The 17,230-nt window shown below is 39.4% G+C and overlaps 1 protein-coding gene across 2 annotated transcripts in view; it reads right to left on the reverse strand.

Annotated features, from left to right (window-relative positions):
* COL4A1 (collagen type IV alpha 1 chain) overlaps positions 1-17,230 on the reverse strand; it is a 124,599-nt gene that overhangs the window by 63,910 nt on the left and 43,459 nt on the right. For both annotated transcript variants that reach the window (XM_035318006.1, XM_035317998.1), the window contains exon 2: positions 12,041-12,091. In XM_035318006.1, the coding sequence (XP_035173897.1) occupies positions 12,041-12,091 (51 nt within the window). The remainder of the gene's footprint in view (positions 1-12,040; positions 12,092-17,230) is intronic.

Here is a 17,230-nt window from a genome sequence, read left to right on the forward strand (position 1 = left end):
ACTTTCATGATGTTTCTTACTGCTCTATCTCCTTCAGAGCATATTTGATTACAAGTATTGATATTGCTCCTGATGGAAGTGGTTTTTTTAGTGTTTTGTTTGAAATTTGGCTTTATACTCTTTCTCAACAAAACCCAGACTTGAAGAGAATTTAGATCTCCTTTTCTGAAACCGTATGTCTGGCTGTTTCCAATGACTAATCTAAATTATGACCTCTCACTTAAAACGTAGCTCTAAAATCTGAAGTAGGAGGTGGCTGAGCTAATAGAACCAAACAACTACCACTAGTACAAGATAAAATAAACCACAAAACCAACCAAACCACTTGCTCTTGGCCAGGAAGACCAGCAAGTGACTTAAGGAGATTACTGTGGTTCCTTAGTGACAATTATACATACAAGATTGCTTGTTGTAAATACCGCTACGGAGAAAATGTAGGCAGAGATGTATGAAATGATCCAAGATTAAATGTATCAAGTATGATTAAATTCTTGTGTGGGAACTGACATATCACAGAACCGCCAATTATACTGCCTGGCTTGGTCTGAGATCCCCAGCAAACACAATATAAATTGAATGGAAGAGTGATTTAAATAAGCCTGAGGGTTAAACTACAAAATGCAGCTACTGCTGCTCCCCAGACATTTGCTGTCTGCATGATGGAGTATTCAAGTTATAGGCTATTTTATGAATATAAAGAAAGCATAAGCAGACTGCAGGTGTAGTCACATATGACCAGATAGTAAAAAACACCTGCACACCGATACAAAAGTTTTAATAATCACCGTGCTGCCAGTAGATACTGAGAGAATGACTCTGTTTGCATGGACAAAACTTAAAATTTAGGATGATTCCAAACTACACATGGATATTGCAGAGGCACTGGGTGGCTCTGCTTCCAGAGCATGTGGCTTTCAGAGAAGTGCAGACTTTATAGGTCTTTTCTAAATTTACTTTGACGTCCCATTTGGGAAACTTTACTGACTTCTTTGGAGGCTTACATGATTCAGATCAAAATAAAGCCCTGTAATCCTTTAAGAAACCAGAATGAAAACATACACTAACAGCAGTTGTACAAATGTAAAATCAAACATTGTGAGGCTATAGAGTATGTTTTATTTCATGATGAAATGCCTGAGATTATTCTACCAACATCTTCACAAGCACAGGTATGCATCTGGCAACAGCTGTTGAAAAAGTTTTATTATGTCAGCTGAAATATTACTGTGTGAAGACCTTTAGAAGTTGTCTCTGAAAACTAAATATGAGCACAGCCTGCCACACAGTATTACTGGGATATCTGCTTTTATAGCACTATTTCCACAGAGATAAAATCATCAGGTAATCCACTAATCTACATACCTCAATACAGAAAACTTTGCCAGAGAAATTCAGCCCCATTTAGGCATATGGGACAAATGCTTCCTAGTATTTCAAACCAAGAAAATCTGATGCCTCCAGATGCCACTTAAAAGTTTGGCCTGAAAGCTGGGAAACTGTACTTATCAATACTTATCATATCTCACTCAGTATTATTCAGTCTTTTGACAGCTTGTTCTTTTCAAGAATAGCAGCTTTGTTTGTGGACTCTCTTTATGAAATATAGATGTTCTTTTTCCTTGATTTGAACTAAAAGGATTATTTTTCTCTGAGTAAGGGTAAATCAATAAAAATATAGTAGTGCCACTCTGAATTGGCACAAACATTGTGATAATGGCCTGATTTTCAAAATTATTTATGAACCACAAGTCTCCTTGAAGTATATCAGATCTGCAGCTGATCCATATCTTTGCTTATTTCATTATAATCTTCTGATTTCCCCCTTTCAGGAATGAATAGATATTTTCATGCAACCTATTAGTCCTTTCCCTACAAAAAACATATTATTTCCTCCCACACTGCCTGCCACCTCTCTTGTCAATTTCAGGTCCCTCTCCAGGGTGCATAGTTTAGCTCTGCTTTCCTTGGTGTCCTCACTTCATAGTCTCTCCAACTCAGACATGAGCAGGTGTGGTGAATCAGGAACATTTCTACAGCAGCTGCTTATGCAGAAACACTGAGCATAACTATGGAAGAAGAGATAAAAAGCAAATAGTAAGCATTTAGAGGATATAGTGCCAATGAAACAATGAAAAGTGTTAAAATGCACATTCTTGGTTTAAAAAAAAAAAAAAAAAAAAAAAAGATATTGATGCTGTTAATATAGGTTGAACATGAAAAGCAAAGATATAAAGATTACTGCTGCATGAAAGGAACAGACCCATTGCTATACTGTAAAGAAAACCCAAAACTATGTAGAGTTGATGTGCTCATTGACTACCTGAGCTTCTCTCCCGCAAGAGGCTGGAGAGAGTTATTGTTTTAACTCATCAATATTACAAATATTTTTGCTGTATCTGTTGATACCCAAAATGACAGGAAAAGCCTTGAAGGTCCTCCCAGTCTGGTTAACTTAAAAAAATAAAATAAAATAAATGGGCACAGTCAACTCTCCATTACTGAGAGTAAATAGAAAAGCCATATCACCTGCAGAGAGCAAAACCCTGGGTGACTTTTAAGACTGTACAAAGAGAGTGCAGGAGAGGAAAGACCGGTTGTTGCTGCTGTTGACTGGGGCCACAAAGGTGTCCCACTGATTGTCCGTCTAAGCCAGGAAGAGAACTGCCTGGTTTCCAGACATGGTAACCATGACATGGAAACCATGGCTCCAGATAAGCCAGTGCGTGTATTTCTGCAACATGGACAATCCACACAGGGATGATGCATCCATCAAGGGAAACAGAAAAGTTATTTTTATGTGGGTAAATAATGTGTACAGTCTCAGAATGAGGCAAACAAAAAATGCCAGTACAAATTGATTTGCTCAAGTTTTCTTGCATCCCAAAACAAAGCCCCTTAGGAGTAACAGTTATATAAGAATTAATTCTCTTATTTTCTATTTTCTTTCAGAATTTCCTACCAGAGTTTTTAATTTTTTTTTAAAATGCATTGCTCAGTGCGCAATGACAATATCACATTTAAGATTCTTGTGACTTTAAATTTTATTGGGTAATGAAGAGGCAAGGGAATCTTCATAAGATATTTTTACAGTGAAGAATGAGAATTTGTACTCTAATGCGTTCTAACTGATAAATATTAGAAGATTCATAATTCTATTTTAGTAATAGAAAAAATACAGTGTTACTTCCATTTATGCATGTTCCTGTATGGACTAAGATGAGTGTAAATACTCATGAATGAGGGGAAGAATTCTTGAAAACAGTCAGAGAAAAGGAATTTTACTCCAATCTATACAGTCTTTGTTCTAAATAGCAACTAAATGCTTAACCTGCTTTTTCTATACACATCACCGGATAGAATTTCTTATCTCCACAGATGTTTGAAATTGTTCTCAAAGCCTAGGTAGGATAAAAGAGAAAATACAGCTTCTGCCTACTTCTGAGTAACCCAATAAAATGTAGGCAAGCATTCAGAAGTCTAATCGGTTTAAACAGAACTCACACTTTATGAGGTCAGAAAGAACAGTTAATATGTAGACCGACAAATAAAAAGTGCAAGAGGAAACAACTGAAGATGGTTTAGGTTAATCTGTTTAATGGAAAACAGCAAGGTATTATTTATTGCTTTATTATTTTAGCACCATAATGTTATTCTAAATTTTCTGCACCTTCTGTTCTGCAAAAACTTGATGTTTGACATTACATAGCTTAAAATAACAGCCTGATGTTCAGTGTAATAATAAAGGCTTTATAGGATAAGAGCCATCTGTTGCAATTATGCTCACTTTCTGAGATTTTCTGAAAGAGATGAAACACTTTAAACTTTGTCAATTATATGCCCTTGAAGAAGTATGAGTCATCTTAAAGGCGTTTGGCATAGAGATGTAATTTTCATGGAAACAGTCTAATGAGAGAACATATTGAATGCATTCTAAATATGGCCATCCAAATGGTCATATTGATGAAAAGAGTCTCAAATGAGAGACAAAAATACGGCAGTATAACTCGTTCTTCCATGTCTGTAATTTTGTTGAGTAACATTCCTTGGGCATTTCACAGTTTTTAAGTCAAATACTATTTTCAGCACTTTTTCTGGTGAGATCATTAATACGATTACTTCACCAAATATATGTTAATTAATACCCACCCCCCAAACACAAACCATAGGGTCTGGAACTTCTTCCCACACTACGGTAAGAAATACATCTCCAGATGTTAATGATTAAGGCATTAAAGGGTAAACCCAGCACCCACTTCCGCAGCTGCCGAAGCTCCCACGGCAGTAAACTACTGTGGTTACATTGCTGAAGAGTGTGGGTGGATTGGAAAGGGCCCTTCAGCGTGTGTGCGCTTCTGCACAACATGGGAGCCAGATCCAAAGGGCTTCCAGCATAGGCAACGTGTTGGCTGTGGATGGTGCAGGGCAGAATGGATAAGTACTTCCCACGCAGGAGGCTACGTGAGAGGTGGAGAGCAGATGTTCTCTAACGTGGTCACCTTGTGTCCCACTAAGGGCTGGGCATGGCAGCCCTCTCATGTCCTGGGTCCTAGCTTGGATCAGTCCTTCTGATCAGTCTGATTGAACAATATACACATAGCTCTCTGAAGCAACAGGTACCTCTACTGATGTGAGTGTTAATGGGAACCACATTTAACAAAGACATGTTTCAAATCCAAATGCTCTGCCTGGAGAGACCATTTCTAGAAACATTACAGAGGAAATTGGGAAGGATGCTTCCTTTGCTTTGCCTGACCAACTTCTCCTCTCTTCGGGACTGGATACCAGTCTGTCCTTATTCTAGATGGGCATTAGATGTAAAGAACCGTCACTCAGACCTGCGGTAGGCTAAAACAAAGGTTGGGGCGGGGGGGGGGAGGAGATTTCTAAATAAAATGCAGGTTTCAGTTCAATCTCCAATCTGCACATTTGAAAGATTTACAGTGTTAACACAGTAAACCAGATTAGATAGATACTGATGTGAATGAAGTTACCTTTAAATGTATTTCAAAATAATTTCAAATTGGATATGGTTTTCTAGGCATAACTATTTCTTCACTTGTCCAGGTGCCTCTTTTGCTAAAATTATCTTCCCTACATAGTCTGAGAGTATGTCAAGATTTAACACTTACTTGCTGGACAAGTTGGCATGAGATCTTGAATTTACTGACTTCTGATGCTACAGACTGATATCATGGAATCATAGAATGGTGTGGCATAAAGACCACACAGACACCAGGGTTCTTTCAGGATCAGTAACTGCTACACTTTATTGATGACATAATTTCAACTCTCTCCTATTGAGGACATAACTTCCTCTCTCTCTTACTGAGGGCATAACCTCTTCCCTTATTGAGGACAGGCTCCCTTTTTATACCAATAGCCCCACAGCAGTACTTTTCCACTAACTATTCATTGGTCAACAGCTGTGCCTGGCAACAGCAAACACCCAGCAACTTTCATGCCTTAACAGCTGGAGAACAAGCAACCAGAGACAACAAGGCGTCTCCCGAATCACCCTTTTTGTTCCTTCTAAACTCTTTACGTTCCTGATGGCCTCATCGTTATGAGTCTGATGTTATCACCAACCATGGGGCTTGTCGATCCCCATGGCCACACTCCCACAGAATGGCTCGGGTTGGAAGGGACCTTAAAGATCACCCAGTTGCAACCCTCCTGCAACGGACAGGGATGCCACCCACTAGATCAGGTTGCCCATGGCCCCATCCAACCTGGCCTTGAACACCTCCAGGGAAGGGGCATCCACAACCTCTCTGGGCAACCGTTCCAGTGCCTCACCACACTCTTCTACATTTTTAAATGACCTACAATAATCTGAGGTTGTTTTGGCTTTGATCATATCAGGCAAGACATGGTAGATATCTTCATTTTCTTTGCTTTCCATCTCCTCTAATATCATCATCTTATCTGAGTAAGGTGGTGGCTCCATGGTCATTTGTTTCCATTGTGCAGTTTCAATTAACCGCTGGACTAGGCCTCTTACACTGGGGATAGTGCAACAACCAATGGCTGTCAAAATCCTGCTACTACGAACAAGGATGTAAATATGGACACTACTATCCCTTTCCATTTACCAAAACAAGATTCCAACCTTCCTGTGATGGAAGTGTCTGTTCCAGAGTTTTCTGCCAATTCATCAGCAAGGGTGGTAAGCCCTTGCAATGCTCTAGTTACTGTGCCATCCAGGGCAGTATTGTTGGGTATAAAAGTGCAACAACAGTTGCCCAGCATCACGCACACACCGCCCTTCTCCGTGAGCATCATATCTAATGCTATTTTATTTTCCCAAGCCATTCTGCTGGTGGCATCTAGTTGTTCAGCGATTCCTCTTATGGCACCCCTTGCATAATTTATGAATCTCTGCTGATTATAATAAATATAATTAATCCAATCCACATTATTGTTGATTGCTACCCACCAGAACAGTGACTTAAACCCTGCAGCAGTTTGACTCCTGGCTTTATGTCCATCAGCAACTCCTCTAGGCACCCCAATAGAATCTATGTATACTCTATCATCAAATTATACTCCTAAGCCTCTTTTACTTCTTCTGGGTATTTGTGATGTTTCTCTTTCAAATGCCAGGGTGAAGGGTATAGCTAATTGAACAAGTGCACAAGTGCCTCCCCAATTAGATGGTAGGGTGGACCATAAGATCTTCCCTCCACAGTACCACCAGAGATCTGCCCTGGGGATCTCTAGTCTTGAATAGTTTCCCATGAAGTCCTTGGTAGCATTCAAGGTCCTCGTGCACAAGGCAAATTCTCCCAGGTGCCAGGTAGCACACACACCCTGCTGTGAGAGGCAAGCTGTATGGTTACCTATAGCTGTGGAGAATACAGGGGGAACCCTGGTATTGCTATCACACAAAGAAGGGAACAGCAAGGGGAGAGACTTACAGGCCTCATTTCCTCAGGCAGTCTTTTCTTGGTACAATGCAGTCATACATTGCATCCCCTGGGAGCCCTTGGTCCACCCCAATGGGAAGGGCACTACCTGGGCAATCAGTTGCCCTGAGGCACAAGCATAGCAATTGCTATGGTTGAGACTCTGGACAGTATATTTGACCCATTCTATCCAGGCATTCACATCCCCATATCCTGCTTCAATCTCAATTGTTTGCCTAAGATCTTTTATTTCTTTAACTGTCACAACTGCCACATTTCAAAGAGGGCCTCTTGCTTTCTCCTTGTTTTTCCCTATCTTTGGTGACAATAGAGGCTGGATCCCATACAGCTATCCTAAATCTGGCCATTGGGTCTTTCCCAGTCACATCTGCTCCAAGACCAAAAGTAGGGTTAATAAGACCATCAGCCTTATAAATTATTATAGTTATGGGATTACACTGTAGAGGCTGACAGTTGGACTGAACAGTTCCTTTAAATATGCTGATCTGGTTCCTTAATGCCTTTAAGCTATTACTTGCACTGTGTGTATACGTCCATCCTTTGTAAGTGGTTATCCACCATACATTACTCCATCCTGGGCAAGGGGGGCCTTTATACAACACAGTAGTCTTAGATTCAGGACAGAGATACTTGTTTTCACTGCTTAATTGTCGTTGGGCATTTAAATCTCCACAAGCTAACACCTCACAAGCATCAAATGTGATGCTTTGTGGTATTTCGTTCTTTGTCACATTCACCCACATTTTGACAGGGTATCCTGCTGCTCCTATTACCTGGTCTTCCTTTTTCCATGTTGCCAATTGGCCAAGGCCTTCTTTGAGGCATACAATCACCAGAATCAAAATTAATAATTGACCTCTCCCTGTCATTCTTTTTAAATCTTAGGTTTCCAAATAATTATCAATATAAAGAATAAGATGCACACTGTTACTAGAATAAAACCCTCTTGGAGGCACTCCAATTCTGTATAGGCCAGTCCTTTTTCCCAACCACAAGTCGCATTTATTAGTTACCTGTGAAACAATATTTCATATGGTGAACCTGCTACATCTTTTCTAGAAACCGTTCGAATTATGAGAAGTGCTAAAGGTAAACGTTTTGTCCAGGGAAGCTTAGTCTCTAAAACCAGCTTTGACAGATGTTTCTTTAATGTCTGATTCATTTGTTCCGCTTTTCCCAAGGAGGAAGGATGCCATGGAGTATGAAACTCCCATTTCATTCCTAAGGTTCTCATTAATCCTTTTAAAATAGGTGAAGTAAAATGACTTCCTTGATCTGAGTCTTTATTTTCAACAACCCCATATCTAGGGATTATTTGTTCCAGGATTACATTTATCACCACACTAGCTGTTGCTGATACTGAAGAAAAAGCTTCTACCCATCCTGACAAACGGTCAGTTAATACTAGCAAGTACTTAAATCTACCTACTTAGGTAATTCGGTAAAATCTACTTGGATATTCTGAAAAGGTCAAAGTCCTGGCTCCCGTCTACCCAGAGGTTGTTTCTGCAGAGCCTTCTTATCCACTCTTTGGATGTTATGCAACTATTGCATACCTGCTTAGCTACAGTATACATGCCTACAGACATATATTTTCTTAATACAGCATCACACATTGCCTGGACTCCCCAGTGGCTTCCTTGATGTAGAACAGCTAAAATTTCCCTCATTATTTGTTTATTTACCATTTCTCTCCCATCAGGGAGAATCCACTGTCCTTCGGACTCCTTCGCTCCTAACTCCCTGAAGGCTTCTACCTCTTTTTCACCGAATATTTGCTTTTCAGGTGGAGGTTTTATTTCAGGTACAAGAAGCAGCTTCGCTTCTACTTGTAACTGCAAAGCTGATTCTTTAGCCTTTTCATCTGCAATTCTGTTTCCCCATTCAACTACGGAGCTTCCTTTTTGATGTCCTTTCACGTGCACCACAGCATTCTCTTCTGGTAGTAACAGATTTTCCAAAATCTGTCTAATGAATTCTTCGTGGAGCAATTCCTTTCCCTTGCTGTTTACTAAGCCCCTTTCTTCCCAGTTTTTTCCAAATGTATGTACTACCCATACGTATATAGTGAGCCAGTATATATAGTTCCCTTTCCCTTTTAACAACTTTAATGCTTGATCTAATGCATATAATTCACAAGTTTGAGCTGACCAATTACTAGGCAGTTTTCCCATTTCTTCAACATTCCCACCTGTTCCTTCACTGATGGCATAACCATTAAATTGCCTCCCTTGTACCATCCTAGAAAATCCATCTATAAACAATATTTACCCTTCCTCTAAGGGCACCTCTTGTAAATCTAATCTTATCTTTGTCTGGTAATTTATTAGATCTAAGCAGTTATGTTCCATATTCATTGTATCTTCAATTCCCTTTGACAAGAAGGAGGCAGGATTCAAAACAGGTTCTGTAGTTATAGTTAAATAATCATTTTCAATTAAAATAGCTTCTTATTTTATTATTCTGGGGTCTGTCAGCCACCTTCCTGCTTTCTGAGTGAGAACAGTCTTCACTTGGTGAGGGGTAACAACAATCAGTTGTCCTCCAAAGGTCAATTTTCTGCTCTCTTCTACTAATAAGGCAGTTGCTGCTACTGCCTGAATGCATTCTGACCATCCTCGGGACATGGGGTCTAATAATTTAGGCAATACGCTACAGGTTTCCTCTTATCTCCCCATTCTTAGGTTAAGACCCCCAAAGCAGCACCCTCACTTACAGTTATAAAAAGATAAAACACTTCATTCTTTTTCCTCTTTAGTCCAGTTCAGTATATTGGGTTCTTCCTCCAATAATTTGAGATATAATTTGTTTTCTGCGCATATGCCTCTATCCACAGTCTGCAATGTCCAATTAAACCTAAAAATTTTCTCAATTCCTTCTCTGTTCTAGGGAGAGGAAGTTGCACAATTCCCTGAATCCTTTCAAGGTTTATTCTCCGTCTACCCTCAGAGACTAAATGTCCCACATACCTAACCTCTTCTTCTGCATACTGTAATTTATCTTTAGATACCCTTAGCCCATGTTCTCCTAAAAAATTCAGGAGTCTGTTTGCGGCTTCTTTTACTTCTGATTTTTCTACCCCAGATATCAATAAATCATCTACATACTGTAACAATGTCACCCCTTCTGGAATCTGAAATGTTTACATAAAATCTTTTCCAATTCTTGCCCAAAGAAATTAGGGGATTCAGTGAATCCCTGAGGCAAAACAGTCCATCTATATTGCTGTTTGTGGCCTGTTTCTGGGTCTTACCTTTCAAATGCAAAAATATCCTGACTTTCAGGATCCAGTGGGCATGACCAAAAGACATCCTTTAAATCTATGACACTGAACCATTTGTGCTCATAAGGGATTTTACTCATCAGGGAGGGCATAAGGGTTAGGAACCATAGGGTGGCGTTTTCCTGTTATCTCATTAACTTTTCTCAGGTCTTGTACTAATCGGTACAAACCATCTGGCTTTTGTACTGGTAAAATTGGAGTGACAAACAACGTCCTTAAACAATTTACCTTTAAAAAATGTAACTGTGCAAAAACAACGTTTTTGTTCCCACAGAACACAGACGGAAATAAATGAAGTGTAAGTTTTACAACATTTTCTTTCCCCAAACTATCATTTTTTAAAATGATCTAGTTACAAGATGCTGGCATACTCTATGAACCGCAAACTAATGGCTTTCAACATGAGAGTTGTAATATAATATCTATCTTGTTCTACAATAATTTATTTGTACTTTGAACTGAAAAATAAGATCAAGATATCAAGAAACAAATTTAGAGTTCCACACCCTTAACTAATTTTTGCCTTATTTGTTTTTAATAGATGGTTGACTTTTATTAAACAGATAATAATTGGTCATTAAAAAAAGGAGACTTCATCTTAAAGATGTTTTGGTACTTGACGCTTTTCATGTTTCTCAGAAATTAATCTATGTTCTGCTACAAATAAAATTATCTCTGCTTTAGTCTCTAATTAAGCCACTTATGTTCCTCTGTTCTGGAAAACACCAAAGAAAAGCCACCAACAAACATTCTTAAAATCCTCATCTGTAAATACGTAGCTATCACATATGAGACAATGGAGAAAACTGGATGTATATTTATATATTAAAAAAGCAAACAATTAAAGAAAAAAAACGCTCTTCTAAGTACTCCTTTGGATGACCTAAGCAACTTACCTTGAAAAAATGTACCCACCACAATCACAGTATTGGTTAACACTCATTTGTAATGGCAGATATACAGTACATGTGCATGCGCAACCAAAGATAGTGTAGATTAAAATCTCTACAGCAAAATTGAAAGAGATAAGGAGAGTGATTGAGTGTCTACAATATTTACAGAAGTAGGTAATTTGCAGAGGGAATTCATGGTATGTTTAAGTACACTGTATTTTTTCTTCAATGCTATTTGCTTCAAAAGAAGCCTTTAATATGTCTTTTTTTGTTTCATACATGGAAATAGCTTGCACAGCTGAATGAACAGATTTGCAAGGTTCAAAAAAAAAAAAAAAAAAAAAGATTTTTTTTCCTTTATCTGAAACATTTTGCTGTATTTGAATTTATTATCAACTTTATCAATTTCCTTCTTCCTCCTGTAGGTCATTGCCTTTGGGGTTACCTGACCTCTGGTCAGGGTATGTTGCTTATGATGCATCACAGCCTTCCTGGAAAGCACTGAGGGGACCATTTGTGAATGGAGATGCTCACCTCACTCCCAGAGGTGGTCAAGGATGTCAAATCAGGATCTGCACTACCCACTGAAAAGTCTGGAGGTGAGGCATGGGAAAGGTGAGGCATGAGAAAGGTGAGGCTGACGGGTCAGCATCACACTCAGCAGGGACAGAGAGAGGGCATGGCTAAGCACCAGGCTGGGTGCATCACCCCACAGTGATGGCATTAGGTTATTTCCCACCCCAGCCCTACAGCCCCCTGCCACTGCAGACACTGAGGTGGCAGCATTTTGGAAACCCTGCTTAAAGGGCCTGGTCCCAACAATGTTCTACGGTGATACAAAGGCCCGGGGAAACCCATGGCTGACCTGCCTCCCAGTAGATTATACACTGTGGTTTAACTAAGAGAGATAATGAAGCAGAAACAGCTGACATACTCACCTTTTGCCCTTTTACTCCACTGCAGTCACATTTTCCACAACCGGAACAACCCTGAAAATAAAACAGAAATAGAAGATTAATTGTCTGAACTGGGTGACAGTCAAAATAATACAGCAACAAGTCAGGGATATCAGCAGGGTGGTCAGCACAGGGAATGTCTACTTAAGCCCAATGCAGTACTTTGTTATCTTTATACAGATGTACACTCTCTGTCACAGAACAATACAAGACGATTTTGAAAAAAAAAAAAAAAAAAAAAAAAAAGCCGTAGTTTTTAGCCATTAATAAAAATGCTGTATTGATTTTAAATCATTGTATTTTGGGCCCAGCATTTTCAACATAAATCATTATTCCAGAACACACGCATATTCTCCATCTAGCAATATGAAAGTCTCAATTCAAAACAACTTGTGAACTTGCCTCTAGGATTCTACACTTATACATTCAAAGCCCAACAGAGTTTTTTAAATAAAATCAATACTTTCTTAGAAGCGCCTCTTTACTAGTACCAGCTCATTAATAAATGGCTGCATGCATACTTAATCTCTACAAATACATGTCATTTCATTGAAGAGAAAGCAATGGAGAAACTGCATTTCATGACTTATCTCCTACAGTTAAGGAGGAAAACAGAAGACCTGAAAAATACAGTCTTTGATTCTTTTTTGAAGATGCAAAATATTGTCTATATGTTATGTCTATTTATTATGTCTATAATATATTTCCTTTGGGTCTTTACTCTGAGATCTTGATATTGATTTACTCAATTTTTTTATAGTGATTTGCAGTCTTCAGATATGAAAAAAAAAAATAAAGGAAATTAAAATACTGGTATAATTACCATGGTACACTATCTAAACAAGCACATCTGCACTTACTTCACAACATCAAGCCAAACCACAGCCTTCAAAAGGGTAAACTGCTCCTAATCTTAAGCATTAGCTAAGGAGACAATTGTTAATATTTACTGGACTGGCAATGATTATCTCCAGGGTTATGGCCCTTTCTTACATCTACTCTACATTTCAGATTATCTCCTCCTTTCTTGCTTTCTGTAATGCCAAACTGTAATTGTCATTATGATGGGAAATCTTCCATTTAGTAAAAGCACATTCACTGCAGCAGAAGAATGTATGCAAAACATGAGTAAAGAAAGACATAGCCAGTCTGAATTACTTTCCAGTCAATACTGCGGAGATTCTTTTTCTGAAAGATTTTGTTTTCTTAGTACAGCATTACCTTATGGGGTTTTTACACTACATAAACTAAAGTCAAACTGCAGTTAACTTCTACCTCCAGAAAATGTCAGTACTTCAGCATAAATGGTGACAGATTCCCAAGTCTATCTGGATTCCGTGAAGTGAAATTCTGGAGGGCAGCTGGACAGGAGAATTTGGGAGAGGGAGGTCTTCATCTCAGAAGGGAAGGAAGGTGCATTGTGCAGCTGGCTTTTCTAGTCCCAACAGCTGATCTCAACACATGAAATACTCCAAAGTTTCACTTCCCTCAGAAGTGAGGGAGAGAGAATCCTGCTTTAGATGTTTGAGGATGGGAGCTCAATAAGAATAAATGCTACTAAAAGCTTTCACGCTTTTGTTCACATAAGCCATGAGATGGATACTTGAGAGATTTGATAGTCTGTTTGTTTGTACTGAGTCAATAGTAATTAAATGGTTGAGATTTGTATCACATAATCATGAAGAGACACTCATATTTTTGCAAAACATGAAAGTTGGTAACAGAGAAGTCTGATTAACTGATGCACAAGCGAAAGCTTATGGTTGCTCTGTGTTACCAAAGTACTCCTGCACTCTCAAGTACATCTGGATTACTCCCTACTTCTCCTCCTCATAGTCATGAAGTAGCTGGTGAGTAACTCAGGCAGTCTATCACTTTTATAGTTGTTGTGCCCCTCAGAAACCATCTAGGAGGAAAACAAGCCAAAATTTATATCCCTGAATATTCCACTAATGCACATGAGATACTTCATTAGCCCTAGTAAGCCATTAACCGGAAGCAGTCAGGGGCAGCATCTCTCCAGAATGCGCTCTCAGCAAGGATGCTGAGCATCCATCCCTTCATGCCTACAGAATACAGAAGCTACAGTGACCTCAGTGTTTCTGGGAAGTCACAGCAAATGCACCCAAACCATTCTAAATTTGGAAAGAGACCAATAAACATTCTCACTCAGGAAGGTTTGATAACACAGTAACACTTTTAAAGTACAGTTTCTTTTAAAGCAAAGTATCAAAGAGAACTTGGGTTTTAATGCTTAAAATAAAATTACTAAAGGCTATCCAATAAAACTAAAATACCAGCTCCTGAAGCATTTGTTGCTTTTGATGCTTTTTTTTTATATGTAGATCCACTGAGTTTGTTGTTTGATGTTACGCTTTCTCTACATTCATATAAAGCAAAAATATTCCTATTTTTCTCTTACATTTTACTGTAGAAAGACAATTGGATCTGAAAACGATGCCAACACATGCTACAACGCCAACTCAGTACTGACCAGGAGGGAAAAGTGCCACTCTCTGAATAATCAACTTCACTTCTTGCAGTACATGGTTTTGCCCAGAAAAACACTGGGCCTCCCATTTCAAGAACTGACCCTGTACGACCTCTCTTAGTTTTTCAGACCTGATGAGATCACAGCTGGAGGACGCATGCCTGCAGCTCATACTTCCTCCTCCAGCATCATGTAGAATGTTATCAGTTTTATCAACACATCCCTTAAATTCAGAAGAAGTCGGTTTTAATTGCATCTGGGAATGTAATTAAAATACGTCATTGTATCATTATAAACATCTGTTTTCAAGTTAATCCCCTCATATTTCCTTCAGCCTGTTATTTAACATGCATCATTTTAGAAAAAAAAAAAAAAAAAAAAAAAAAAAGGTACGTTGCTATTTATTTTCAGTTGGGTTTTGTTCTTAAATCTGGCATGGCCAGAAGAATGGATTTGTGCTTTCAGATCTCCTTTTGTGCTCCCAAAAATGACTCCATTATATTCCATTTTTCCTGTTTCTTAAGCCTCAGTTTAGAATAACATAAGGCAAAGAAGGTACAGAGCATCAGGCGGCACAGCTGCATAATGTCCCATTTGCAGTCAAGTGCTGTAACCTACTATGCCAGAGCAGGCCACCTGTGCTCCAAAACTCTGTGTTTATTTTACAGTAGCATCATCTCCTACTGTTACTGGCTGTAACCTTTATAAACAGATGGAAGATTGGCCAACAATGACAGCCTCTACTGGATAACTTTATCTGCAGCTACTAACACCTATTTTTGAATCTAAAGGATGTGATAAGATTCTGCATATGCTAGGAAGAAGTATGAACTTTTTCTCTTGGTCATCTGGGAAGATGGGAGGGACAGAGTGGAAAAAGCTTATGGATCAAATGTCAGTTTAAGGAGGTCAAAGGGGCATTTAAGTAATGAGGTGACAAACTGGGAGAACAAGATGGTTATAGCAGGTACAGGAATCAGGATTTGTGTCAATTTGACCTACTGTGCTTACAAACATCTATACTAATTCACTGCAGTCTCCCTTTATTTGACAGTAAGAAACAGGCATTTCTGGGCTGGGATTCATCTCACTTATTTTGGATGTTTGCTTTCAATGTCAATGAAACACAGGTTGGAGGACCAAGCAGGAGAGACTGAGATAACCAGGGATGGGCTACATATGAGAACAAGGGTAAAAATGGAGAGCAAAGTGCACACACACAGACGATCAGAGGGCTAAAGGATACAGAGGGTTACAGGGATAGAGAATTATAATATCTCCTCATTCCTCAGAAAGTATTGTAATTTAGCTGAGTATCTTCTGAACAGTGAACATGGAGATCCGCATTTCTGGAGCTCATTTAGGAATGACTTATGAACCTTACACAATCAAGTCCTAAATGGTAAACTTCATCCTGAAGGAAAAAATGATAATCATCTCAAGGTAAGTGAGCTGAAACTATGCAAATTATTGCTTTTGCTTGAAATTGTTCTGATTTAAAACCAGTCTAATATGAAGAATTCAGTTTGTGGTTTCCCACCACACGTGGCTAGAGATGGGAAAAATATTCTTGTCCTATCTCCTAGGCATCCTTTTTGAAACAGTGTGTTCTCCAGGAACCACATGGAGCTTGGAGCAATCATTACTGTCCTCCAAGTGAAAAAAAAAACAGAAAAGGAATGGTGCTGTGCAGAAAGTGTAATGTGTAGGGGGGGAGGCACTGAAAAGGAAGGGTCTTTATCCCTTGTGTAGGAGTTAATTAGACTGAACCAAAGATCTTTGACAGATGCACCGTGATACCTCTGCATGGCCAGCTAGCAGGTTTCAAACAGCCACAGCTCCCTTGCAGCTCAGGCCAGCCTGTTAGATAATATTTGGTGGCATTCATTCTTCTTACTCCTCCCACAAAATACCAGTTAGCCCAGAAGCAGCAGCTCATTTTAGCAGTACAAATTGCTTTATTTTTTGACAAGCATTTCCGTTCTATTTCTTCCTCCCAGACTGTCTGCAACTGATAAGCTCAGTGAATCACGCTAGCAAATCAGTATAAAACTACAAAAAAGGTTATGCCCCTTTAACTTCACGTGTGGGAACGTGCTTCATGCAGACCAAATATTCGCCTAAAGGAGAGAGATTTGTTTACCATCATGCTAAAGGAAAGCCCTAAAAGCACCCAGCCCAGCTCCTGCCTACTCAGGCCTCAGGGGTGCTCAGCCCTGAGAGTGGCACTGCTGAAGCTTCCTGCAATGGATGGAAGAAACTCTGCCCTGCAATTCAGTTTCTAACACATCTGTCAGACTACAGACTTTTGCATTTCACTCTATTTTTCCACATCCAGCTACTTTCCTGGCAGGCGAGGACTATTGCTTGGAACTCGTACAGGAACAATACAAACAGCCGGAGTGGCAGCCTAGGAGGGAGATGGCGGCCATATTTGGAAATGCCCCGTGTCTGGAGGCTGCAGAGAGCACCCAAAGAGCACAAAGGCAGAGTTGGGTCCTGGACACTCATCTCTCTCACAGAAGCGCATTTTTCATGCCAGAATGCAGTTTCCCATCCCACAACATCAGCCCAGCCTCGGCTGAGTTTCAGTTGCCGAGTTTCCTGCAGGCACAGGCCGATTGCGTAGGCCTCAGTCTAGTTCCAGCCTTGTATTAGACAACACAGGTATAAGGCAGACA

This window comes from Oxyura jamaicensis, chromosome 1 (genome assembly GCF_011077185.1).
Source record: "Oxyura jamaicensis isolate SHBP4307 breed ruddy duck chromosome 1, BPBGC_Ojam_1.0, whole genome shotgun sequence".
Lineage (NCBI taxonomy): Eukaryota > Metazoa > Chordata > Aves > Anseriformes > Anatidae > Oxyura > Oxyura jamaicensis.